Source organism: Dendrobates tinctorius, unplaced genomic scaffold (assembly GCF_039654945.1).
Source record: "Dendrobates tinctorius isolate UK_male_01 unplaced genomic scaffold, ASM3965494v1 ptg000007l, whole genome shotgun sequence".
In the NCBI taxonomy this organism is placed as follows: Eukaryota; Metazoa; Chordata; class Amphibia; order Anura; family Dendrobatidae; genus Dendrobates; species Dendrobates tinctorius.
Genome location: NW_027361675.1, coordinates 20,339,271 through 20,366,605, shown reverse-complemented (window position 1 = coordinate 20,366,605; position 27,335 = coordinate 20,339,271). Strand labels below are relative to the sequence as shown.

General features: G+C 43.2%; 1 protein-coding gene across 2 annotated transcripts; it reads left to right on the top strand.

The window, feature by feature from the left end:
- Window positions 1-261: 261 nt before the first annotated feature.
- TMEM50A (transmembrane protein 50A) lies at window positions 262-26,663 on the top strand. 2 transcript variants are annotated; one of them, XM_073572346.1, is made up of 7 exons: window positions 262-398; window positions 7,513-7,614; window positions 8,912-9,024; window positions 11,660-11,727; window positions 18,770-18,862; window positions 23,553-23,613; window positions 26,374-26,663. In XM_073572346.1, exons 2-7 carry the CDS (start codon window positions 7,522-7,524, stop codon window positions 26,417-26,419), a joined length of 474 nt encoding a protein of 157 aa, XP_073428447.1. In that variant the 5' UTR covers window positions 262-398; window positions 7,513-7,521; the 3' UTR covers window positions 26,420-26,663. The 2 variants fall into 2 exon arrangements, with proteins under 2 accessions (XP_073428447.1, XP_073428456.1); XM_073572355.1 differs by lacking the exon at window positions 262-398 and adding an exon at window positions 494-647.
- Window positions 26,664-27,335: the final 672 nt, after the last annotated feature.

Below are 27,335 nucleotides of genomic sequence, written 5' to 3'. Positions count from 1 at the left end.
ATTCATTTTTATTACCATCTATTTGGTCCCATTAATAAAGGATTTTATTCTCGTGGATTTGTCCTTTAAGCAGCTAACGCCTAGAAAATCTAGAAAAATATAGCCTGGCAAGCCTCTGTAAGGGTTATAGGCCCTATAGGAAGATGGGTGGCAGTTGTGAAGACTTATTTTATGTCATTTGAATCCTCTCCCTCAGTTTTGTGACAGGATAATCATATAACTTAGGCTACGTCACGTATCCAGTTCCCTGTCCACATTAGTCACAGGGAAGCTGCCCATAACCAAGATGGCTGCCCGGTGACTTCCGGATATCCGCTTCCTGCGCTGGGAATTGGCTTGCACTGCTCACACGTCACTGTATCCGTGCAGCTTGTTTATCCTTGGCCGGTATCAGGCAGGTCTGTTGTGGTTGCGTTGTTCTGGGGCTACTACTAATAATGGGGGTTACATGGCGGCGGCTCCGCTCTGGGAGTGACTGGAAATGCCTGCCGCTCGATGTGACGTTCTGCTCCGGGTGTTCCTTTGTCATGAGACTGACGGGACGCTGCCAGCAGCTCAGCTGAATGTGGAAGGGCTTGTCTGCCGTTAGAGAGGAGCTGCCCTTGTGACTGAGACATATAATGGCTGACTGACGTGTGATTTGGGAGGTATTGTAATGGCTGACCACTATTCTGTCCCTATAGTTGGCTCCTCTTAGTGCTGTCCACCCCCATATCATGTCTGGAAGGACGAAAACGGGGTCACCGTAATCCCCCGGGATGTAATGGAGTGATAATCTCATTATGTATCACCATAATGTACAGATTCACATGAGTCCATGATTAACCCTATATGTAAAATCTGCCCACCCGAGCCGCTGTGTATAAGGGGGCCTTCCATGCAGTGCATGTGTGATATCCAGGGACCCGTAGAATGTAAGTCCGCAAGGACAGGGTCCTCTCCCCTCTGTACCAGTCTGTCATCGTAAATTTGTTTACTGTTAACGATATCTATAACTTTGTATGTAACCCCCCTTCTCATGTTCAGCACCATGGAATTAATGGCGTTATATAAATAATAATAATAGCCTAAGGCTATGTGCACACGCTGCGGATTGGCCTGCGGTTGTAGTACTCGCAGGTACGGGGGGATGCAGTGACGAGGCGCGAGACGGTTTGAGCTTTAAGGTGTAACTTTTATCTGTAGATGCCTTTTGGGGCTGTCTTGAGCAACCGAACAAGCTAACAATAACTGCCCACGCAGGGGATCAATACAAGAAACACACGGTAATACGAACACGTCTAAGGCCTGTTTCACACTTCCGTTTTTTCAAATCCGTCAAAATCCGTTGTTTTCCGTAAAAAAACGGATCCGCCATTTTTTGCAGGATCCGTTTTTTTTGTCCCATAGACTTCCATTACGGTTACCGCGGATCCGTCAAAAAAACGGATCCGTTTTTAAAAAAACGGAAACGGATCCGTTTGGCGGACACAAAAACGGAAGTGTGAAACAGGCCTTACCCGGCAAAGGCCGGTCACTATAGGGCCGCGGTATGGCCGACTATGGGTCCTTAGTTATAAAAGCGACACTTATCCTCTCTGACGTCCGGTAGACGATGCTTCGGCGTTACAGCCGCTGGGGCCAGCCGACGAGGATCTGACGAAGACTTCGGGCGTTTGTGCTTAGGCGAGGTGGGGGCACAACAGGCCCCGGAAGAGTTCCGCAAGGCGGTGCAGTGCCGCTTGGGGGCTGGAGAATGGAGGCCGCAGCCCCGAACGGTGCGGCTGGCAGCGGACAGGCCGCAGCCACGAAGTCGAGCGGGGCGTCGTCGGCCGCAGGCGGGAGCTGATGGGCTGCACCCACGGTACGGAGACGGCGGGCGGGAGCGGACAGACCGCACCCGCGAGTCGGAGGCTGCCGCGGATGGGCCGCACCCGCGGGGCGGTATCTGCCGCGTGAGCGGACGGGCGGCATCTGCCGCGGGAGCGGACGGCCCGCACCCGCGGGGCGGAGTCGGGCGTGTTGGTGGCCACTAGGAGCGCGGCTGAACGGTCGGCGTCTCCCTTCTGCCTGTGGTGAGTCTCCCTGGTCGCTGCTCTCCCCGCTCTGCTCTGGCGCTTCCTTCCTCCACCTCTCCTGTTCTGCTGACTCACTGTGACTAGCGTTCTCCTCCCCTCTTATATCGGCTCCTCCCCCAGCCCATCTGTCAGTCTCAACGGTCCGGCCCTGAACTCTGTCCCCCGGAAACAACCTGCCCCGGAACCTAAATGAGTGTCCCCTTGGTTCCGGCCCGGACACTCGACGAGGGCCCCTTCTCCCACACGGTTTATCACCTCTACAATAGAGGAGATGGTAAACCGCAGCAGAATCCGCAGAAAAGAAGTGACATGTTATTTCTTTCTGCGGATTCAAAGCCGCAGCTTTTCCGCAGTTAAAAATCCGCAGCATGTGCACAGCAGATTGTCAATCACATAGACTTACATGCTACTGTACACTGTCTGCAGAACTGCTGCAGATCCGTAGCGGCCAAAACCGCAGCGGATCCGCTGCAAAAACCGCAGCGTGTGCACATAGCCTAAGGCTATGTGCACACGTTGCGGATTCTGCTGCGGATCTGCAGCAATTTTGCTGCGGTGAACAGTACCTTTAAATTCAACGGTAATAAAAAAAACCCTGTGCACATTCTGCGGACTTGTTTTAAATCCGCAGCATGTCAATTCTTTGTGCGAAATTCGTAGCGGTTTGACACCTTTTCCATTGTAGAGGTGTCAAACCGCTGGCTAATCTGCAGGTAAAACACAGGTCTTTTGACCTGCGGATTTAACCAAACGTGCACTTACCCTACCGGTTTCCCTAATAGTGAGGCGTCTGAAATCCTCTGTGCTGCAGTGCTAGGCCTGTGAAGTAATGTGAGCCTCACCTGAGCGTCCGCTCCTCTGCCAGGAATGTCACCTTACTCACACAGTGACACTTACCAGGGGACAAACCAAGGGAACAGCATGCCTGGGACCCCTACCGCCCTTCTGAGGGTTACCATTAAATTGTAGGCGTACTTATTTTTACCGTTTAGACCAGGAGGCTCAAAGTATAATGTGGGTCCAGGGCCTATTAAAAAAATTCAGTAGGGTGCTGCTCTGTTAAATTTAGGCTGTGGTTACACGGCAAGTATGGCCTCAGAGACAGTCCCCACTGCGCCCCTGACTGCAGATATACATAACACCATTAATATATATCGTAATTAGCCACTGTAACACCCACCAATCAAAATATAAATTGATTAGCCAGCATTGTGCCCCCATTAACCATGATTATCCATTTTTCCCCTGGCTAATAAAAATATAATTTAATCACTTTGCACCCCCCTATCATTCATTAGTCTGTGTCCTATCCCCCCCATTTCATTAGAAGTGCCTATCCTGTTTCCTATTCACCCTAATCCATTGCAATTCCATATCCTCTGCCCCCAACTCATTACAGTTTCATGACCTCTTTCCCAACCACATCATGCACTACCTCACTTAGAAAAAAAAAATTACTTACCTCTCCGGACAATCCCCTGTTGCGCAGCTTCCATCATGTCTTAGCCGGGTACATCCTAAATGATGCGATGATATTATTATGCCAGAGGAGTCAGAGAGAGCGTGGGCTGGAGGCAAAGATGGCTGCAGGCAACACTTCCTGCCTGGTTGATGTGCACGGCCGGTGTTGGCGAAAAAAATTAAATAGGCTACGGTTACTCCGCAGCCTCGGGCTCTTCCAGATTACCTACATTATGATTTGTCCCTGACTGCAAGAAATTTCTATGGACCTCCTATCTGAGTCTCCTGGTTTAGGTGATATTCATACTGTGCATAAAACTTCTGCTATAGGTTTGGTCACAAATTAACATACAAATTCTGTGATTTTGTTTTTTTTTTTTAAATTTGCCGATTTTGTTTTAAATTTCACCCTATTGCATTACACAGAGTGAAAGATGCTCATTTTTGTGTGGCTTTTAGATTTGTAAATCTGCAGCATGCTGTAACTTTTTTTTTTTTTTTTAGCTGCCTTTTTTTTTTTTCCAAAACGTGTGCACGGGGTTTTGAAACAATGAAAGGCTGAGATAGGAATAACGCTTGAAGGAAACTTGAAGGATTGATGGGTGAAAATCCTACCTCCAGGACCCTCTGTACTGCTAAGATGGTAGTGATGGGCAGTCCGGCTGTTTTTGGTGATCCGGCTCTCACGGCTCCGCTCACCAAAAAGAGCCAGCTCTTTTTGGATCCTAAATGGATCCCTATTGCATACGTGTTCTGGCGTCCAAAAACCCGCCCACTTTCTAGGAACCAATTAAATTGCTGAGTGGGCAGAGTTTTGTTCGGGTGGGCGGAGTTACATCTGCTGAACATCGGGATTTTACATCCAGTGAGAGCCAATCAGGGATTTTAGTGTCTCCCACTGGGGTGTCGGTTCACAGCAGGGAGCCGGCCCTTCGTGTCGGATCGTTCGCGAACGACACATCACTATAAGATGTTAATGGCCATCAGGAATCCATATTGGTAGCCTGTCTTTAAGGAACCTTTAAGATATTACACAGTAACAGTTCACCTTATATTAACCTTGTATTTTCTGTAATTTTCCCAACACCTGGACCGCATAGCTCCTTTATCAATCTTTCGTGGGAAAGCGTATGTTTATAGTGTTATCCATGTTTAGTGACAAATGTGTTTATAGTATGGTAAAAAATTTGGTACCAGGAGAGCCTTTGGCATATTTTATCCAGTGATTTATTTGTCTGATGTTGATTGACGTCTGAGGAGTTGGCCACTCCGCTAGAGGGTTACTACACTGCTCAAAAAAAATAAAGGGAACACTTAAACAACAGACTATAACTCCAAGTAAATCAAACTTCTATGAAATCAAACTATCCACTTAGGAAGCAGCACTGATTGACAATCAATTTCACATGCTGTTGTGCAAATTGAATAGACAACAGATGGAAATTATTGGCAATTATCAAGACACCCTCAGTAAAGGAGTGGTTCTGCAGGTGGGGACCACAGACCACATCTCTGTACCAATGCTTTCTCGCTGATGTTTTGGTTACTTATGAATGTTGGTTGTGCTTTTACACTCGTGGTAGCATGAGACGGACTCTACAACCCACACAAGTGGCTCAGGTAGTGCAGCTCATCCAGGATGGCACATCAATGCGAGCTGTGGCAAGAAGGTTTGCTGTGTCTGTCAGCGTAGTGTCCAGAGGCTGGAGGTGCTACCAGGAAACAGGCCAGTACACCCGGAGACGTGGAGGGGGCCGTAGATGGGCAATAATTCAGCAGCAGGACCGCTACCTCAGCCTTTGTGCAAGGAGGAACAGGAGGAGCACTGCCAGAGCCCTGCAAAATGACCTCCAGCAGGCCACAAATGTGCATGTGTCTGCACAAACGGTTAGAAACAGACTCCATGAGGATGGTCTGAGTGCCCAACGTCCACAGATGGGGGCTGTGCTCACAGCCCAATACCGTGCGGCCCTCCAAAAAAATGCCACCTCACAGCATTACTGACCCACTGCCAAACTGCTCCTGCTGAAGGATGTTGCAGGCAGCAGATCGCTCTCCACGGCGTCTCCAGACTCTGTCACATGTGCTCAGTGTGAGCCTGCTTTCATCTGTGAAGAGCACAAGGCACCAGTTGCGAATTTGCAAATTCTGATGTTCTGTGGCAAATGCCAAGCGTCCTGCACGGTGTTGGACTGTGAGCACAACCCCCATCTGTGGACGTCGGGCCCTCAGACCATCCTCATGGAGTCTGTTTCTAACCGTTTGTGCAGACACATGCACATTTTTGGCCTGCTGGAGGTCATTTTGCAGGGCTCTGGCAGTGCTCCTGTTCCTTCTTGCACAAAGGCAGAGGTAGCGATCCTGCTGGTGGGTTGTTGCCCTCCTACGGTCCCCTCCAAGTCTCCTGGAGTACTGGCCTGTTTCCTGGTAGTGCCTCCAGTCTCTTGACGCTACGCTCACAGACACAGCACACCTTCTTGCCACAGCTCGCATTGATGTGCCATCCTGGATGTGCTGCACTACCTGAGCCACTTGTGTGGGTTGTAGAGTGTGTCTCATGCTACCACGAGTGTGAAAGCACAACCAACATTCAAAAGTGACCAAAACATCAGCCAGAAAGCGTTGGTAATGAGATGTGGTCTGTGGTCCCCACCTGCAGAACCACTCCTTTAAGGAGGGTGTCTTGATAATTGCCAATAATTTCCATCTGTTGTCTATTCCATTTGCACAACAGCATGTGAAATTGATTGTCAGTGTTGCTTCCTAAGTGGACAGTTTGATTTCACAGAAGTTTGATTTACTTGGAGTTATATTCTGTTGTTTGTGTTTCCTTTATTTTTTTGAGCAGTGTATATCGGACAAATAGAACTTGGTAGGGCTTGTGTAATACTTGGCTATGCAAGCATTTGTTTCTAAACAAGATATAAGTTGGGGAAGACTTCAGCTAAGACAGAAACCCTGTTAACCTGTGAACTAAAAAAGGGATGCCCGTGACCCCACAGTGAGTGTGGATCCCAGGAATTTCTCTGTCTTCGCTGTTCTGCTTCTCACAGCTGATGTTCCCGGACTGATGATGTGCTACTCCTGGTGAAGTTTTTCTGAGTAGTGTGCAATGTAAGTACCTTACCTTTGTGATTTATATTATGCAAAAGTGTACGCATGATCACACTATGTCCTATTTTCTGTAATCATTTAATTATTATAATAAAATTAATTGACTTCATTAAATCCATATTCGATCCCTTTGAATAGTTGGCAAAACACCCTTATCGATGGTGAAAACTGAAGAGAGGTTCTCCTTACAGCTGCGCTTCCGGCCACCCAACTATGCCTACTCACTTGTAGTGGGTCTGCGAAGCTGAAAAATGAAGGCTATGCTAGGGCTGCGTTATCGTCATTCCTTGGATCACTGAGTATCCCTGATCCTATCCATATCCTTTTACATTAAGAGAAGGGAACATCCTTTTAATGGAGGCATATGAGGGCCTTGTTCTGTGTCAGACTAATACAGAAGCCACTTTGTCAGTCGGCAGGTCACAATTGTGATCATGTGTTGCAGGAGAGGACCAGAGCGGCGTAGGTAACGGCAGAAGACCACAACGTAAGGCTGGGTTCACATAGCACTTTCTCCTACATTCAGTGGCCCTGGGGGGCTTATGTCTGAACCCCGGCAAAATTGGGTTTAGATATATGCCCAACGGAGCCCTGTTGGTCCATATGCCCGAGTTTTGTTTTGTCGGGGGTTTAGACGTAAGCCACTGAAAGTAGGAGAAAACACTATGTGAACCCAGCCAAAGTATTTTAATCCACACTCTTTACACAAACTGCAACAGAGGGGGTAATTACCAAAAACAAACGTCAGAGAAAGTAAAGGACAGGACTGCAATGGTTGTGGATGAATTTGCTTTAGGTTTGGCTACTTTTAGTTGTTCTGTGTCCGGTCATATGTGGTGTACATTATGTAATGTTCAGTATTCTGTATTTCTGACTGTAGGCATTCAGAATGTCTGGCTTTTTGGACACAGCACGTTGCTCAGAGTGCATAGACTGGGGAGAAAAAAGGAACACGATTGCCTCCATTGGAGCAGGAGTTCTTGTAAGTCACCTTCATTAGGTTTATCCCGGGATGTACATCATTTATGTAGCTTCTCATCAATGGAGTTGCAGTTTCAAGATGACAGCACACATCTGTCTTTCTGCAAATGTGCCACTTTTTTTTTTGCCATTTTTTTTCACTATGCCAGCTGAGTGTTGCAAATAGTAGATTTATGAAATTACTCTTTTTTGCTGGGGGATCTTTTTGTACTTTGGAGTTTGTCATTCTTTGTATTTTTTCTACAAGCTTCTCTAAAAAAAAAATGCATACAAAAGTAAAACACGAAAAGGGTTTTAGCAGGATCGTCCAGCAATTCATTGTGTAAGGGAGATTCCCAACTTTCCCCCCCAACAGATGACGGGAGATAAGGGTCGTGCAGTTTGAATAAAGGGTGACTCTCACAATTACATTATTTGTCACAAAGCACAGTTAATGCTTATTGTTAAAGAAGCCTTCCTCATTTTAATCAGTGTAATAGCACAAATATGGCCCTGGCTGTAGTTTACATAGCAAAAACCTGCTGACAGGTTCTCTTTAATTGTTCTCTTTTCTCTGCTCTATGTAGAAACCGGTAGTATCTTGTCTTTGCATAAATCATTGCCTTCTTCACCTCCTTCCCTCTGCCATAGACTTTTGCAGTTATGACTCCTGACTTGTACAGAGAAAATTGACCTTCTCTTTCTTCATAGAGCTTAGGATTCAGCTAATCTGTTGTAATCATGTGATGTCATAGACCTAATGGAAACAAAATAATTAGCTGGGTAGAAAGGCAAAATGAGCAATTGTAGGTGCACAGTAATATATAATATGATGACTGCAATGTTGATAGGAGGAGGGCTTCTTTAATGAGACCTGCCAGTAAGATCCAGTCCCCAAATCACATATATGGACATACAGGTTTTTGAAATGTAAATCTACAGACACTTTTATATCTTCTATTTGTCACTGCATTTTAGAGAAATTCACATTTTAATCTATTTGTACATGATGCAGTAAGTCCTCTGGGTGTGACCGGGCACTTAGGTAGCCACAGCCTCCCGATGGTGTTACCCCCACCCAGAACCAGCCTCTAGCTTGATGGCTCACTGTTTGATTTCCTTGACAGGTGCCTGACAATTTTGTCTATGTGACATCAGGCATCTGACAAGGATTATCAGACAGCTAAAATCAAGCTAAAGAGTCCAGCAACTGGGCAGGGAAACAACCTTGAGAGCCAAGCAAGTTATGTTCTGTTTTCAGGAGTTATACAGTTACATGTGTTTAATAGTAATCTAAACTTGGCGTTTTGTATGTCTAGTTTTTTACAGGTTGGTGGATCATCATTGATGCGGCTGTAAATTACCCTTTGGAAACAGAACTGAACCACTCATACCATGCCTGTGGAGTCATAGCTACTGTAGCCTTTTTAATGTAAGTGACCCTAATCATCTTTTTTCTCCTTCTGTTTTAACCCCTTTTACCCCCGAGGGTGGTTTGAAGTAACGTTAATGACCGGGCCAATTTTTACAATTCTGACCACTGTCCCTTTATGAGGTAATAACGCTGGAACGCTTCCATGGATCCCGGTGATTCTGACATTGTTTTGACGTGACATATTGTAATTCATGGTAGTGGTAAAACTTTAGTTTTTGCATCACCATATTTTGAGAGCTATAATTTTTCCATATTTTGGCCCACAGAGTCATGTGAGGGCTTGTTTTTTGTGGCACGACAAGTTGTTTTTATTGGTACAATTTTCGTTCACAAGACATTTTTTGATTACTTTCTATTCCGATTTTTAGGATGCAGAATGAACAAAAACCAGCAATTCGGATATTTTTTTTTGGGGGGGGGGGGGGTGTTTATGCCGTTCCGTGTGTGGTAAAATTGATGACAGTTTTTTTTCTTTAGATAAGTGCGATTACAGTGATGTTTTGGTATTTTTATACGATAAAAACTATTTTATAGAAAAAGTAATTATTTTTGCATCATTTTATTTTGAGAGCTATAACTTTTTTATATTTTTGCTGATGACTGTTTGGCAGCTCATTTTTTGCTGGACAAGATGATATTTTCAGCAGTACCATATTAATTTATATCAGTCTTTTTGATCACGTGTTATTCCACTTTTTTTCGGCAGTATGATAAGGCGTTGTTTTTTGCCATGTTATTAATTTTTTTTTTTATGTGTTCACTAAAGGGGTTATCTAATGGGACAATTTTATAGGTTGGGTCGTTGTGGAGGCGGCGATACCAAATATATGTACTTTTATTGTTTATATTTTTTTTTTCATTCAAATATTTATTTAGAGATTCAATATCTTTTGATTTTTATTTTTTACTACTTTTCAATATTTTTTTAAAAATATTTTTACCGGTATTTACATTTTTTTTACTTCTAGCTTTTTTAATTTATCCCACTATGGGACAATCATTTTCTGCAGGCTGATCGCTTCTATTGCATGGTGATGCAGCAGCCTCCCCATGCTGTTCAAACTGTCAGCTCTGCACTGACAGACAAACTTGCTCATCATGCAGTGGGCATGGTCAGCAATTTCTAGGTCTGGTGACCTAGATGTCGTCATGACGACATTGAGTCACAGTGGCAACAATCGGGATCCCGCGTCACGCCGCTGGGTCTCCGTTCCAAAGGCAGAGGGGCTGTCAGCCCTCTGCCGGCTCCCAGAATCCTGCGATCTCATTTGATCCCAGCATTTCGGGAGCTTAAGTACCGGGAGCCGTATGTGACCGCTCCTGGCACTTAGTGCCGGGTGTCAGAATCCCCCCCCATGTGTGCGGACGATCGCTCAGAAGTAATAATCAGTCCCTGGTCAAATAGGCACAGGGATGGATTATTACGTCTGATGCCAGAAAGGGGTTAAAAGCTGTCTTTTATTATCACGCTAACATTTTGTTTAATGGAGAAAATATAATGTTAACCTGTCAGTGCTACTAACCTCTGATTTATTAAGTACTTGTATTCCTTATAAAACAACACTATCTTATTTTTTTTTTCCTTGCTTTGTTACAATTCTTTGAAATGTATGAGTAAATTGCCAACTGGGTGTTACTATTCTCTAAGTCAAAGGGATGTGTCTTTTCACAGTCTTTGATTATCCAATCAGTTGTTACAATGGTATGTCATATAAGGAACTAGTGATGAGCGAGCGTGTTTTGATAAGGAATGATCCTAAAATGCTCGTGTCCTAATCGAGTATTTTTGGCATGCTTAAGAAAAAAGTGACTTGCTGCGGCTGCATGTCTCGTGCCTGCCTAACAAACAAGCAATCCCTGCATGTGTTGCGGCTATTGAACAGCCACGAGACATGCAGCCACAGCAAGTCACGTTTTTTTTAAGCATGCCAAAAATACTCGATTAGGACACGAGCATTTTAGGATAGCACCTTGGACACATCCTATTGAGAAGGGGAATGGCAACACCCAGTTATTTATCAGAGGGATCCTGTTCCTAGATTCATGCTACCTGAACTAGGGGCAGCATGGATCAGAGCTTGGCTGCACGAATAAAACATAGTTTGAAATGCCAACCAGGGACCATATGGAGAGATGTGACTAGTCCGATGAAGCCTATGGCTGGCTTTTCACTGCCCTTCTACATTTGTTTAACAGATCTCTGCCTATAAACACACTAGAGACACCTGTCAACTGGAGCTGCTGCGAAAAGCCGCACTGAATTTGTCCGGTCTCTCCATATAGTCTCCAGATGACTTATCAAATTATGTGTTCTCTGAAACAGTGCTGCGATTCAAAGAAATAACATCTAGGCTGCAATCGTGCAACCAGGCTCTGATTCATGCTGCATGAGCCTAATGACAGTTTCCCCTTGTTATTTCTCTTGGAAATGTATTAGACATTTAACTCAATGCAGAGATATTTTAAGAAGTTATGCTTTAGAATGGTTTCACAAATAATATAACTAAAACTAACATATGAGACTTGGTGTCAGGTCTCCAGTAAAAGAATGATGGAGATTTCACAGTTACCCAAAGTCACTTTGAGTAGGCACTACAAAAGGGTGATTATTTCAGTGCATTATATTCTGCAGGATAAATGCAGTGTCCAATGGCCAGGTCCGTGGTGACGGCTATAGCGAGGGAACTTTGGGACAAACAGGTAATGAAATAGGCTGTGTATGTGTCTGTTACTGTGATAAAGTTATTTGTAAGAAATATATACACACAGTTAATTAAGTGGGGGGGGCAGATGATGTATCCAATTGGCATTTGTAATAATATATATATATATATATATATATATATATATATATTTCTACAGCTCTGGCAAAAATTAAGAGACCATTGTAAAATTTTCAGTTTGTCTGATTATTCTCTTTATAGGTATATTTTTGAGTAAAATGTAAATTACTCTTTTATTCGATAAACTCCTGACAACATTTCTTCGAATTTCCACGCACTAAATTTAGTATTTATTTTGAGAAAATGAGAAATGGTCAAAAGTACAAAAAAATGCAGTGCTTGCAGACCTCAAATAATGCTAAGAAAATAAGTTCATAATCATTTAGAAACAACAATACTAATGTTTTAACTCAGGAAGAGTTCAGAAATCAATATTTTGTGGAATAACCATGACTTTTAATCACGGCTTTCATGCGTCTTGGCATGCTTTCCACCAGTCTTTTACACTGCTTTTGGGTGACCTTATGCCACTCCTGGTACAAAAATTTAAACGGTTCTTCTCTGTTTGATGGCTTGTGACTATCCATCTTCCTCTTGGTTACATTCCAGAGGTTTTCAATGGGGTTCAGGTCTGGAGATAAGGCTGGCCATAACAGGGATTTGATGTGATGGTCCTTCATCCACACATTGATTGACCTAGCTGTGTGGCATGGCGCATTGTCCTGCTGGAAAAAACAGTCCTCAGAGTTGGGGGACATTGCCTGAGTAGAAGGAATCAACGGCTTTTCCAGGATAACCTTGTATGCGGCTTGATTCACGTCCTTCGCAAATATTAACCTGCCCAATTCCAGCCTTGCTGAAGCATCCCCAGATCATCATCAATCGTCCACCAAATTTCACAGTGGGTGCAAGACACTGTGGCTTGTATGCCTCTCCAGGTCTCCGTCTAACCTTGAGGGTATGTTTCCACTTGGCGTATTACATCCGGATTTGCTGCGGATTGAACACTGCGTACAGCCGCAGCGTTTAATCCGCAGCATCCTTATGTCACAGCATAGTGGAGGGGATTTTATGAAATCCCGACTCCACTATGCGTCCTAATACGCGGGTGACACACTCACAAAACCGGACATGCAGCTCGTCTTTTTAGATCGCAGCATGTCTGTTTACCTTGCTGAGACGCTCAATCTCCGCAAGGTAAATAGCCTACTCTATGTATACGCTGCGTCGATTCCGGATGTGTTCAATGAGCACATCCGGAATCACCGTGCGTACAGAAGGGGTTGGGGCTTTGGGCGGAGCGGGCTTTCCGCTCCGTCCAAAGCGCAAGGAATGCACTATGTTGAAACATACCCTAAGACAACCATGTGTTGGGCAAAGCTGAAAATTAAACTCATCAGAGAAGATTACCTTACTCCAGTCCTCTATGGTCCAATCCTTATGGTCTTTGGCAAATTTCAGCCTGGCTCTCCTTTGCTTTTTTATAGCTTTTACATGACTTGAGCCCTGCCTCTAGGAGCCTGTTACGAACTGTTCTTGCTGTGTACTTCACCCCAGCTGCCATTTTGCCATTCCTTTTATAGGTCACTTAATGTCATCCTGCGGTTGCTGCGTGACATCCAGTAAGATGACGGTCATCCCGGTCAATGGAAAGTCGTTTTTGCCCTCTGCTGGTCTGTAACTTTGTTGTCCCCAATAGCTGCTGCTTGACCTTGTTGTAAGGACTGCCATCTTAGTAATTTTAAGGATGGAGGCAACATGACGCTCACTGTATCCCTCTGCTAGTAAAGTCAGAATTGTGCCCTTCATTTTCTCACTCAAGACCTTTCTTCAACTCCTTTAATATGATTAAAAGTTATTTTTTCATTCCTATTACTTTTGGGATATTACTAGCACTTTTTTTTTACCATCCAGCTTGTCCAATTGCAAGAGGATTGTGAACACCACAGCAGAGTTTTTTTTTATACTTCATTAAATAAGATTTGGTTCAGGTGATCACCTAATCAGAAGCACATTAAGTAGAATGAGGTCTACTCTGGTTGGCATTCAACTGACACTGGCATGGAATGGCTGTCAGACATGTAGAGAAGCTGATTTTTATAAAACTGCAGTGGTCTCTTAATTTTTGCCAGATACATATGTGTGTGTGTATGTGTATATATATATATATACACATACATACACATACACACACACACACACACACACACACACAGTTCTGGCAATAATGTAATCAAGAGGATGATGGATAGTCACAAGCCATCAAAGAAAGAAGAACTACTTAAATTTTTGTGCCGGAAGCAGCTCCCTCCAAAGATTTTCTGTTGGGTTCAGGTGTGAAGACCGGTTAAGCAGCTCCAGGACCAGGCCCGGATTGATAATCTGGTGAACCGGGCAGATTCCCGGTGGGCCGGCGGCTCTGAACTACAAAATGGGCCACTGGCCCTTTAAAACTTCTGACTAGGCCCTGTGTGAGCTCAAGCTCCTGTTGGTACACACGCTGATAAGGGCCGCAGCGGCCGCTAAAGTGTGTGAGCGCGGCCCTTGTCAGTGCCGGCAAGCAGGGGAGTGTGCGCACACATAGGATAGAACTTTGAAAGGGCCGCCTGGGCGCGCACAGGACGCCTCTCTGCTCTCCTCCAGAGTCGTCGCTATGAAAGCTTCGGGGATCTTGTTCTCCTGTGCAGCTCAATCTGAGGGAGAGCCAGCGCAGCAATCATTCAAGATCAAACGTCAGCATAGGTGGCTGCTCCCAGGGAGAGATGAGCTCCTGTCAGCAGGTGACAGCTCCCCCTGCTCTCATCTGCTAGTATCCCGGTAGAGAGGAGAGACCGGGGGATGTGCAGGGACAGAGCTGCTGTGAGCAGGAGAAGCTGAAAAGCTGCACGTGGACACCAGCCTCTCCTGCACCACAGAGGAGAGTGTGTGAGAGCTGTCTGTATGTGTGTGGCTATGTGTGTGGCTGTGTGTGTGGCTGTGTGTGTGGCTGTGTGTGTGGCTGTGTGTGTGGCTGTGTGTGTATGTGGCTGTGTGTATGTGTGAGGCTGTGTGTGTATGTGTGAGTGTGGCGCTGTGTGTGTGAGGCTATGTGTATGTGTGAGGCTGTGTGTGTGTGTATGTGTGAGGCTGTGTGTATGCGAGGTTGTGTGAATGTGTGTGGATGTGTGTATGTGTGTGTGAGGCTGTGTGTGAGAGCTGTGTGATACATGTGTGTGTGTCTGAGCTGTGTGTGTGAGCTGTGTGATACGTGTGTGTGATACGTGTGAGCTGTGTGAGCGTGAGCTACTTGTGTGTGTAAGCTGTGTGATACATGCGTGTTCGTGAACTGTGAGCGTGAGCTGTGATGCATGCGTGTGAGCGTGCACTGTGTGTGAGCTACTTGTGTGTGTGCTGTGTGATGCGTGTGTGTGTGAGATACGTGTGTGAGCTACTTGTGTGTGGGTGTGAGCTACTTGTGTGTGTGTGTGAGCTATGTGTTTGTGTGTGTGATCGTGATACGTGTGAGCTGTGTGTGTGAGCGTGAGCTGTGTGTGAACTGTGTGATATGTGTGTGTGAGCTTCTTTTTGGTGTGAGCTGTGATACGTGTGTGTGTGAGCTGTGAGCGAGCTGTGATACGTGTGAGCTACTTGTGTGTGTAAGCTGTGTGATACATGCGTGTGGGTGAGCATGAGCTGTGATGCATGCATGTGTGAGCGTGTGCTGTGTGTGAGCTACTTGTGTGTTTGAGATACGTGTGTGAGATACATGTGAGCTGTGTGACGTGTGTGAGCTGTGTGAGATACATGTGTGGCTATGTGTGAGACTGACGTGTGTGAGCTGTGTGAGATACATGTGTGGCTGTGTGTGGCTGTGTATGTGTGTGAGGCTGTGTGTGTGAGGCTGTATGTGTGTATATGTGAGGCTGTATGTGTGTGGCTGTGTATGTGTGAGGTTGTGTGTGTATGTGTGAGGCTGTGTGTGGATGTGTATGTGTGAGGCTGTATGTGTGAGGCTGTGTGTATGTGTGTGTGAGACTGTGAGAGCTGTGTGATACATGCATGTGTGAGCTACTTGTGTGTGAGTGTGAGCTACTTGTATGTGTGTGTGAGCGTGAGCTGTGTGAGCTACTTGAGTGTGTCAGTTGTGTGATACGTGTGTGTGTTTGAACTGTGTGATACATGCGTGTGTGATACGTGTGAGCTGTGTGATACGTGTGTGAGCTACTTTATGTGTGTGAGCTGTGATACGTGTGTCTGTGAGCTTTGAGCTACTTGTGTATGTGAGCTGTGATACGTGTGAGCTGTGTGTGTGTGTGAGCTACTTGTGTGTGTAAGCTGTGTGATACATGCGTGTGTGTGAACGTGACCTGTGTGTGAGCGTGAGCTGTGTGATGCATGCGTGTCAGCGTGCGCTGTGTGTGAGCTACTTGTGTGTGTGATACGTGTGTGTATGAGATACGTGTGAGATACGTGTGTGAGCTGTGATACATGCGATACATGCGTGTGTGAGCTGTGTGTATGTGAGCGCTGTGTGTGAGCGTGAGCTGTGTGAGTTGTATGATCGGGAGCTGTGTGATACATGCGTGTGTGATACGTGTGAGCTGTGTGTGTGAGCGTGAGCTGTGTGATACATGTGTGTGAGCTACTTGTGTATGTGAGCTGTGTGATGTGTGTGAGCTACGTGTGTGTGTGTGTGTGATACGTGTTAGCTGTGTGTGTGATACGTGTGAGCTGTGTGTGTGTGAGCTACTTGTGTGAGCTACTTGTGTGAGCTGTGTGATACGTGTGTATGTGTGAGGTAAAGCAAAAGTTGGCACAACCTGCCAATGTTCTACAATTTGGGTGAGGACATTCATTGTATGTGGGCTGGTGAATTTTTTTTGTGCCAGGGCTGCTTTTTGGTCTCAGTCCGGCCCTGTCCAGGACCTTGAAATTCTTCTTAGAGCCACTCCGAATAATGGATCCCATGTGGTGCTCCATGCAGAATAATGGACCTAATATGCTCATAATGTAGACTATAAACTGTTGTTTCTTAAAAACCTTACGTGATACAAACTTTTGGAGCACATATTTATGTTCAGCATATTAAAGTCTATAAAATACAATAAAACGTTCTCACTGGACAAGATCTTCCCTGAAATTAGTTGCGCAGTGTTAGCTGTAGGGCTTGCGTGACCCAACAATGGCACACGAGCCCCGCGAGAGCAAGTGTCGACACCATTGGAATGGCACCAGAGTTGAGTATAGGTGTCGTTATTTTATAAGGGGCGGGAAGGTAGTGATTGAGAGGGGATTGTGTAAGCATGAACATCACCTTTAAACATCAGGGATTAGAATGATCTCCTATTCCATCCAGTACAGCTGTATACTATATAGCCGATATGCCCTTCTTCTGGTGTGGGCACTGCTCTTGGAAGTACTTCTAGTCAGTGCATTAAATATGTGATGCAGGAAGGGGTGTACCATGAATGTACTGTTTTATGAATTAAGCAATAGTTCATAAAGTTACCATAAGGCTGCGTGCCCACATTCAGTAATAATAGCGGTCTGAACGCAGCAAATTTTTGCTGCTTCTAAAACGCTGAGTTGTACAGTACATTCACAGTAGATGGGATTAATAGAAATCCAATGCTCACTGTGATTCTTTTTAACTCTGTAAACTCACCTACATGCGAGTTTCCAAGCATGTCACTTTCTCTTGCAGGAACGTTCAGTCTTCTGTGCAGAATTTCCCCATAGACATGCATTAGATGCGGTAAATCCGCAGTTTAAAAAAAAAAAATGCAAATGTGTTATAAGTGCATTTACACAGATGTTTTTAAGCCTGGTTTTAATATATAATTAATAAAATACATGGAGTCCCCCCACCTATTTTTGGTAAATAGCCAATGTAAAGCAGACAGCTACAAAGTTACATTATAAGGCTGCCCAACGCTTCCTGATTGCCCTGGTGCGGTGCGGTGACAATTGGGGTAATGGTAGTTGGGGTTGATGACAGCTCTAATTTGTCAACAATCACAGCTGGCATCAACCCCATTACTAACCCGGCAATCAAAAATAAAAATGTTCACACAAAAAAAACACTTAATTTGAATAAATACTCCCCCACACTATCCCTCAGTCACCAATTTAGTGACCAAAAATAAATAAATACCACACAGGTTCATTTCCACTGAATCCAAAATAGTCCAGAATTGGATACTTGAAAAAGATAAAAGACCATAGACATTCGCTCGTTCACCAATTTATTATCCAAAATGTTGCGTTACAGGTCCGATGTAGTCCACGTTCCTTGAATCTGTCTCCGTGACTGTGAATAGCAGGAAAGTGACCACTATTCACAGGTGCTGAGTACGGACTATGATGCTTATCAGAGCCGCCAGGTTTCATTGCAGTTAGCGAAACCCAGCGATGATTTATTTTTTATTACCGGGTTAGTAATGGGGTGTCTGAAAGACACCTCTCCATTACTAACCCCAGTGGTTGATGCCAGCTGTGGTTTTTGACAATTCACATTTGACACGAAACGCAACTGCCATTGCTGCGATTTCCCTCAGGGCAATCGGGAAGAGCCGTAAAAAGCAACAGAACTGGCTGCAGTCTGGTATTTGTAGGCTGGGAAGGGCAAAATAACCATGTATCTTCCCAGTTTGGTAATATGAGCCCGCAGCTGTCTGCTTTACCTTGGCTGGTTATCAAAAAATAGGTGGGACCCCACGTCGTTGTTTTTTTAAAATGTATTAGGTTAATCCATGTATAGTAAACCACACATTTGTGGCACTAATTATATATCTCGTGGATATCTATCTATTTACACATCTAATAACATACCAAAGAGAGACAAAAATGCATGCTGCAAAAATGAAAGGAAAAACGCAAGTGAGCTGATGTGCAGGATTAATTAGTAAATTCAGCTGTGTGGAAGCCTCAACAATGATCCTGGGAATATACCCTAACAGTTTGTCAGCAGCCAGGTTTCTGTATTTGATAAATTAATCTAAAGATCTCTCCTGATGTATTTTTCATTGCCATTTTTCTAGGAGCTCGAATTTGGCTATTCATAGGATTCATGTTGGCCTTTGGCTCTCTGATTGCTTCCATGTGGATATTGTTTGGAGGTTATGTTGCCAAAAGTAAGTTTGCTTGGCTTTGCACAAATACACCTCCATAACACCACAAATACACTTCTTTGACAGATCACACTAAACTTCTGTCATACAGTCATCAACTTCCCACAGTAGTAAAGTTGGCTGCTTAACCCCTTAAACAACACTGTCAATCTCTGTCTGACAGCATTCAAGAGGTAAAAAAAGTGAATGATGAATTCTGATGCCCACAGCCCTCTCTCACTCCCCTCCACATTGCAATCCTGGTGGGTACCACCAGTGCACTACCATGGTGGCCAGAGGCCTACTCAAGGCCAATGTCATTTCTATGATGGGAATTTGTCAATTTTACTATATACTGCAATACAGAACTTTTGCGTCATACCATAGACGTTATCAAATTATCCCAGGTTCAAATACACTAGGGAAACTAAAAAAGTAGTAATGAAAAAATATAAAATAAAACTTGAATCACCCTCTTTTCCTTTTCCCAATACAAAATAAAGAAATTAAAAAATATATATTTCTGATGTCACCACTTCTTCAAAAGTCCAATCAATGAAAATATAAATGTAGTCTGTACATTAAACACTGGGAAAAAAATAAGAAAACGTAATGCTTGAATTGCTTTTTTTGGTAACTAAACCTCAAGAATAAGCAATCAAAACATCAAATGTACCACAAAATGATATCAATAAAAATATCTGATTGGCACGCAGAAAACAAGCCCTAACAGCTCCATTGACATAAAAATAAATAAAATGGGTTTTAGAAATAACTCTGCAAAATACTTTTTTTAACCCCTTTACCCCCAAGGGTGGTTTGCACGTTAATGACCGGGCCATTTTTTACAATTCTGACCACTGTCCCTTTATGAGGTAATAACTCTGGAATGCTTCCATGGATCCCGGTGATTCTGACACTGTTTTCTCATGATATATTGTACTTCATGTTAGTGGTAAAATTTCATTCATATAACTTGGGTTTATTTGTGAATAATTTTCCAACTTTGAATTTTTATGCCCTTAAATCACAGAGATTTGGCACTCAAAAAACTTAAGTAACATTTCCCACATGTTTACTTTACATCACCACAATTTGGGAACCAAAATTTTTTTTTTTTGTTAGGAAGTTATAAGGGTTAAAACTTGACCAGCGATTTCTCATTTTTACAACACCATTTTATTTTTAGGGACCACATCACATTTGAAGTCACTTTGAGGGGTCTATATGATTTGAAAATACCCAAAAGTGACACCATTCTAAAACCTGCACCCCTCAAAGTTCTCAAAACCACATTCAAGAAGTTTATTAACCCTTCAGGTGCTTCACAGGAATTTTTTGAATGTTTAAAAAAAAAAAAAAAATTAACTTTTTTTCACAAAAAAATTACTTCAGGTCCAATTTTTTTATTTTACCAAGGGTAACAGGAGAAATTGGACTGCAAATGTTATTGTGCAATTTGTCCTGAGTACGCTGATACCTGATATGTGGGGGGGAACCACTATTTGGGCGCATGGCAGAGCTTGGAAGGGAAGCAGCGCCATTTGACTTTTTTGGCTGGAATTGAGATCGGACGCCATGCTGCGTTTGGAAAGACCCTGATGTGCCTAAACTGTTAAAATCCCCCCAAAGTGACCCCATTTTGGAAAATAGACCCCCAAGGAACTTATCTAGATGGTGGTGAGCACTTTGAACCCCCAAGGGCTTCACAGAAGTTTATAACGCCCGGGCGTGAAAATAGAAAAATCATATTTTTTCCACAAACATGATCTTGTAGTCCCCAATTTTTTTATTTTCCCAAGGGTAACAGGAGAAATTGGACCCCAAAAGTTGTTGTGCATTTTGTCCTGAGTAGGCTGATACCCCATATGTGGGGTAAACCACTGTTTGGGCACATGGCAGAGCTTGGAAGGGAAGGAGCACCGTTTGACTTTTTCAACGCAGAATTGGTTGGAATTGAGATCAGACGCCATGTTGCGTTTGGAGGGCACCTGATGTGCCTAAACAGTGGAAACCCCCCAACACACCCCTAACCCTAATCTCAGCCCTAACCCTAAACCTAACTCTAGCCCTAATGGGAAAATGGAAATAAATACTTTTTTTTAAATTTTATTATTTTTCCCTAACTAGGGGTGATAAAGGGTGGTTTGATTTACTATTTTTAGCGGGTTTTTATGTTTGGCAGCTGTCGCACGCTAAAAGACGCTTTTTATTGTAAAAATAGTTTTTGCATCACGACATTTTGAGAGCTATAATTTTTCCATATTTTGACCCACCGAGTCATGTGAGGTCTTATTTTTTGCGGGATGAGTTGACATTTTTATTGGTACCATTTTCGGGCAAGTGACATTGTTTTATTTATTAAGGGATTTTTTATAAATTATTTTTACACTTTTTTTTTTTTTCACTTTATTACTTTGTCTCAGGTGGGGATATTACTGTGAAGTGTCAGATCGTTGATCTGACACTTAGAACAGTGCTGTGTCAGATCAGCGATCTGACAGGCGCTGCACAGGCTTCCCTGCAGGCCGCCGCGGCCATCTTTGATCCGTGGGCCTGCTGGGAAGGAGACCTTCCGAGCAGCGCAGCACATTTTGCTGCTCAGGGAAGCATGGAGGGAGCCCCCTCCCTGCCGATGCTTCCCTAATCCCCCGATACACTGCGATCATGTTTGATCACAGTGTGCCAGGGGTTAATGTGCCGGGGGCGATCCGTGACCGCCCCTGACGCATAGTACCGGGTGTCATCTGTGATAATCAGAAAGGGGTTAAAATGAAAGTTGTGATTTTCTTTAACCCCTTTTCGACATTGGGCGTAATAGTATGCCGATGTCGGACTCCCTCCCTTTGATGTGGGCTCCGGCGGTGAGCCCACATCTTTCCCGGGCCATGTCAGCTGTTTTGAACAGGTAACATATGCCCGCAATAGCTGCGGTTGGAATCGTGATCCACCCACGACTATTAACCTGTTAAATGCCACTGTCAAACTCTGACAGTGACATTTAAAGGGAATCTGTCACCCCTTTTTTTGAGATATCAAGAAGAAATGCGTAGAGCAAGACAGGGAGGGGGGAGCAGGTGAATAAGCCCCGCCCAGCGGACCGGACCGTGGCAGTTTATATACATCTGAACCGATATAAAAAAGGTATTTATGTATGAAGGGTGCGGGGTCAGGGGGAAGCAAAAGTACTAAGAGAATCCTTATGTGACACACAATTGAATGATATCATTATATGATATCTCAAAAAAGGGGTGACAGATTCCCTTTAACAAGCGCTACCGGCAATCGCGCCGGAAAAACGCACACTGGTGACCCGCGTCACATGATCGCAGGTCACTGGTGTGTTGGCATGACAACCGGAGGTCTCCTGGAGACCTCTATGGTTGTCAGTGCTGGATTGCTATGAGCGCCACCCAGTGGTCGGTGCTCATAGCAAGTGAGCAATTCTACTACATTGAGGTGATCTGACCATCACCTCTATGTAGCAGAGCCGATCGGGTTGTGGCAGCGTCTAGTCTCTCTTGGAGACTATTGAAGAATGCCAAAAGTAAAAAGAAAATGTTTCTAAAAATATAAAAGTTCAAATCACCCCCTTTTCGCCCCATTCAAAATAAAACAAAAATAAAATCAAACATACATATATTTGGTATCGCTGCCTTTAGAATTGCCCTATTAATCTTTAAAAAAAAAAACAAAAGGATTAACCTAATTGCTAAACGGCTTGGCTAGAAAAGAATCAAAATAGCGGGCGATCAAAAGATTGTATCTGCACCAAAATGGTATCTTTAAAAACGTCAGCTTGGTACGCAAAAATAAGCCTTCACCCAAACCGAGATCACGAAAGGAGACACTGCAGGTATCAGAAAATGGTGCAATTTTTTTTTTTTTCAAAGCAAAGTTTGTAATTTTCACCACTTAAATAAAAAAGAACCTAGACATGTTTGGTGTCTATGAACTCATAATGACCTGGAGAATCATAATTACAGGTCAGTTTTAGCATTTAGTGAACCTAGTAAAAAAGCCAAACAAAAAAACGAGTGTGGGATTGCACTTTCTTTTGCAATTTCACCACACTTGAAATTTTTTTCCCGTTTTCTAGTACACGATATGGTAAAAATGATTGTCATTCAAAAGTACAAGTCGTCCCACAAAAAACAAGCCCCCACACGGCCATATTAACGGAAAAATTTAAAAGTTATGGCTCTGGGAAGGAGGGGAGCGAAAAACGCAAAAGCTTCGAGGGGTTAAGGGGTTGACCACTAAAATAATAAAAATAAACATTTGATATTGCTCTAATCTGACCTTACTGACCTTAAGAAACAAATTATCAGGTAATTTTTACTGCACAATGAACACCGTAAAAATAAAACCCAGAGAGGAATTGCTTTATTTTTTTCTCAGCATTTCACCTCACTTAGAAATTTTTGCTGGTTTTTAATAGATATTGTGGAAAAATGATTGATGCGATATTCATTTACAGCTAATCACACACACACAAAAAAAAAGCCCTCATATAATTATGTAGAAATATAAAAAGTTATTGCTCTTGGAAAGAAAGGGAAGAAAAGTGAAAGGAGAAAAATAAGAAATGGCCTGATCCCCATGGGGTTGATAGAGTGCAACTTTGTAGTTATTTAACAAAAGATGGATCGTATAATAATAATTCTAATCATAATAAAAATAAATCGCATAAATTGTGTTGTTTCTCTTGCAGATGCTTCAGTGGTCTATCCCGGAATAGCTGTGTTTTTTCAAAATGCTTTCATATTTTTCGGGTAAGTAAATCTACTTAACAAAATTCTTGCTTATAACCTTGAGGCATCATGCCTGGAGCAATGATGTGGTTTCTTATTAAAAGGACACCCTTGATGGGAAAATTTCTAGCCAATTTCTCTAATTTGTGTTTTTACTTTATTGACTGAGGCAACCTGTTGATAAGTTAAGGGGTCTTTCTTACAGTATGGGGTTGGATAAATCCTTATATTTGTAGGCTAATAGTTTAAAACTGTGCTCACTCTCCCTTGACGACTTGGTCGCTATAAAATAAGTAACCTTAAAAAGCGTTCAGTGTCACAAGTTTGCAGTATGACAAGGTATCCAGAAGAGGGGGCAAATACTTTTTTTGTAGTATGCTATTCATATACAGTTAGGTCCATATATATATTTGGACAGAGACCACATTTTTCTAATTTTGGTTCTAGACATTACCACAATGAATTTTAAACAGAACAATTCAGATGCAGTTGAAGTTCAGACTTTCAGCTTTCATTTGAGGGTATCCACATTAAAATTGGATGAAGGGTTTAGGAGTTTCAGCTCCTTAACATGTGCCACCCTGTTTTTAAAGGAACCAAAAATAATTGGACAATTGACTCCAAGGCTATTACATGGACAGGTGTGGGCAATCCCTTCCTTATGTCATTCTCAATTAAGCAGATAAAAGGTCTGGAGTTGATTTGAGGTATGGTGCTTGCATTTGGAAGGTTTTGCTGTGAAGGAAACAAGCGGTCAAAGGAGCTCCATGCAGGTGAAACAAGCCATCCTTTAGCTGCAAAAACAGAAAAAACACATCCGAGAAATTGCTACAACATTAGGAGTGGCAAAATCTACAGTTTGGTACATCCTGAGAAAGAAAGAAAGCACTGGTGAACTCATCAATGCAAAAAGACCTGGGCGCCCACGGAAGACAACAGTGGTGGATGATCGCAGAATAGTCTCCATGGTGAAGAGAAACCCCTTCACAACAGCCAACCAAGTGAACAACACTCTCCAGGAGGTAGGCGTATCAATATCCAAATCTACCATAAAGAGAAGACTGCGTGAAAGTAAATACAGAGGGTTCACTGCACGGTGCAAGCCACTCCTAAGCATCAAGAATAAAAAGGCTAGACTGGACTTTGCTAAAAAAACATCTAAAAAAGCCAGCACAGTCCTGGAAAAATATTCTTTGGACAGATGAAAGCAAGATCAACCGCTACCAGAATGATGGAAAGAGAAAAGTATGGCGAAGGTGTGGTACAGCTCATGATCCAAAGCATACCACATCATCTGTAAAACACGGCGGAGGCAGTGTGATGGCTTGGGCATGAATGGCTGCCAGTGGCACTGGGTGACTAGTGTTTATTGATGATGTGACTCAGGACAGAAGCAACCGAATGAATTCTGAGGTATTCAGAGCAATACTGTGTGCTCAGATCCAGCCAAATGTAGCCAAACTGATTGGTCGTCGTTTCATACTACAGATGGACAATGACCCAAAACATAAAGCCAAAGCAACCCAGGAGTTTATTAAAGCAAAGAAGTGGAATATTCTTGAATGGCCATTTCAGTCACCTGATCTCAACCCAATTGAGCATGCATTTCACTTGTTAAAGACTAAACTTCAGACAGAAATGCCCACAAACAAACAGCAACTGAAAACCACCACAGTGAAGGCCTGGCAGAGCATCAAAAAGGAGGAAACAGCGTCTGGTGATGTCCATGAGTTCAAGACTTCAGGCAGTCATTGCCAACAAAGGGTTTTCAACCAAGTACTAGAAATGAACATTTTATTTACAATTATTTAATCTGTCCAATTACTTTTGGTCCCTTTAAAAACAGGGTGGCACATGTTAAGGAGCTGAAACTCCTAAACCCTTCATCCAATTTTAATGTGGATACCCTCAAATGAAAAAAGAAAAGAGAAGACAGCGTTGCCAAGGTCAGAACGCATAACATAAAGTGCATTTGCACATAACATCTAACTGTATTCAAAATGAGATATTTAGCAAAAAAATTGATCAATTCAATTGAGCCACCCCGCTGCGCCAAGGCAATCTCATGTGGGGGGTCCTACTCTACGTTTTTAATAAACACTGTGCCATTACGGCCTCCTAAATACATTAAAAGCAAGACCACTTTAAATGCAATCCGTACCTGAGCATTTCTGGATCGCTCCCATGATGCCAGAAAAGGCAAGTGCGGATGAAGGCCAACCAGGTCTGAATACAGACGTGTCAGGTTTAGCCTCCACACATTGCCTGACCAGCAAGCATAGATGAAGGGCAATGCAGGTTCAGATACAGGTGCACAATTATATAAAGCTTGGGGCAGGGTGGGGCTGCTGTGTATGTGTGCACAGCAGCCTAGATCCATCACAGTGAACACAGAAAAAATGGCGAACACAACCCAGCGCGCACGGCAACAGTGGTGGTCAGCCACATACCAATGTACAAAAAAAGAAAAGAGAAGCCAGCGTTGCCAAGGTCAGAACGCATAACATAAAGTGCATTTGCACATAACATCTAACTGTATTCAAAATGAGATATTTAGCAAAAAAATTGATCAATTCAATTGAGCCACCCCGCCATCTCTCTTTTTACCCTCAAATGAAAGCTGAAAGTCTGAACTTCAACTGCATCTGAATTGTTTTGTTTAAAATTCATTGTGGTAATGTCTAGAACCAAAATTAGAGTTGTCTCTGTCCAAATATATATGGACCTAACTGTAAAATGACACCATTTCATTATGTAAAGTAGATTTCTTTTCTTTCTCAGGGGGCTCGTTTTCAAGTTTGGTCGAACTGAAGATTTATGGCAATGAGGAGCACCCACCGATTCCTTCTTTTTCCTATTTTGTAATGCACATTCCCAGTAAACATATGACTTTTTTGAGGCCTCTTTTGCCACTCATGAATGTTGGATAAATACGTGTATTGCAAGCTGTTCATAACTTTACGCAAGTCTTTGCACTTTTTATTTTTAAAAGAATGCGCTCTGGTTTCTATGTATGGATTTTGTAAGAAGAGAAATAAAGCGTTTAATAAAAGCCTATACCGATATTAAAATATTGTGTGCAAGTTAATTCTAATAAAAAGAAAAAGGTCTGGAAATATACAAATACAGTTGCTTCTCTCAAAATTAGATTATCATAAAAAAGTTAATTTATTTCAATTTTTCATTACAAAAAGTGAAACTCATGTAGAGCCATTGCAAACAGAGTGATCTATTTCAAGTGTTTATTTCTGTTAATGTTGATGAGTATGGCTTACAGCCAATGAAAACCCAAAAGTCATTCTCTCAGTAAATTAGAATAATTAACAAAAAACACCTGCAAAGGCTTCCTAGGTGTTTAAAAAGGTCCTTTATTCTGTTTCAGTAGGCTCCACAATCATGGGGAAGACTGCTGACTTGACATATGTCCAGAAGGCAGTCATTGACACACTCCACAAGGAGGGTAAACCACAAAAGGCCATTGCTAAAGAAGCTGGCTGTTCACAGAGTGCTGTATCCAAGCATAGTAATAGAAAGTTGAGTGGAAGTAAAAAAGTGTGGTAGAAAAAGGTTCACAAGCAACAGGGATAACCGCAGCCTTGAAAGGATTAAGAAATGGCCATTCAAAAATTTGGGGGAGATTCAGAAGGAGTTGGAGTCATTGCTTTAGGAGCCAGCACACAGATGTATCCAGGACATGGGCTACAAGTGTCGCATTCGTTGTGTCAAGCCACTCATGACCAATA

What these genes read in the sequence shown, in the direction of transcription:
- TMEM50A (XM_073572346.1), top strand. Translation starts at nt 7,522, where the DNA reads ATGTCTGGCTTTTTGGACACAGCACGTTGCTCAGAGTGCATAGACTGG. An exon ending in GGGAACTTTGGGACAAACAG is followed by an intron (nt 11,728 to 18,769) that starts GTAATGAAATAG and finishes CCATTTTTCTAG; the next exon opens with GAGCTCGAATTTGGCTATTC. An exon ending in TGGAGGTTATGTTGCCAAAA is followed by an intron (nt 18,863 to 23,552) that starts GTAAGTTTGCTT and finishes TTTCTCTTGCAG; the next exon opens with ATGCTTCAGTGGTCTATCCC.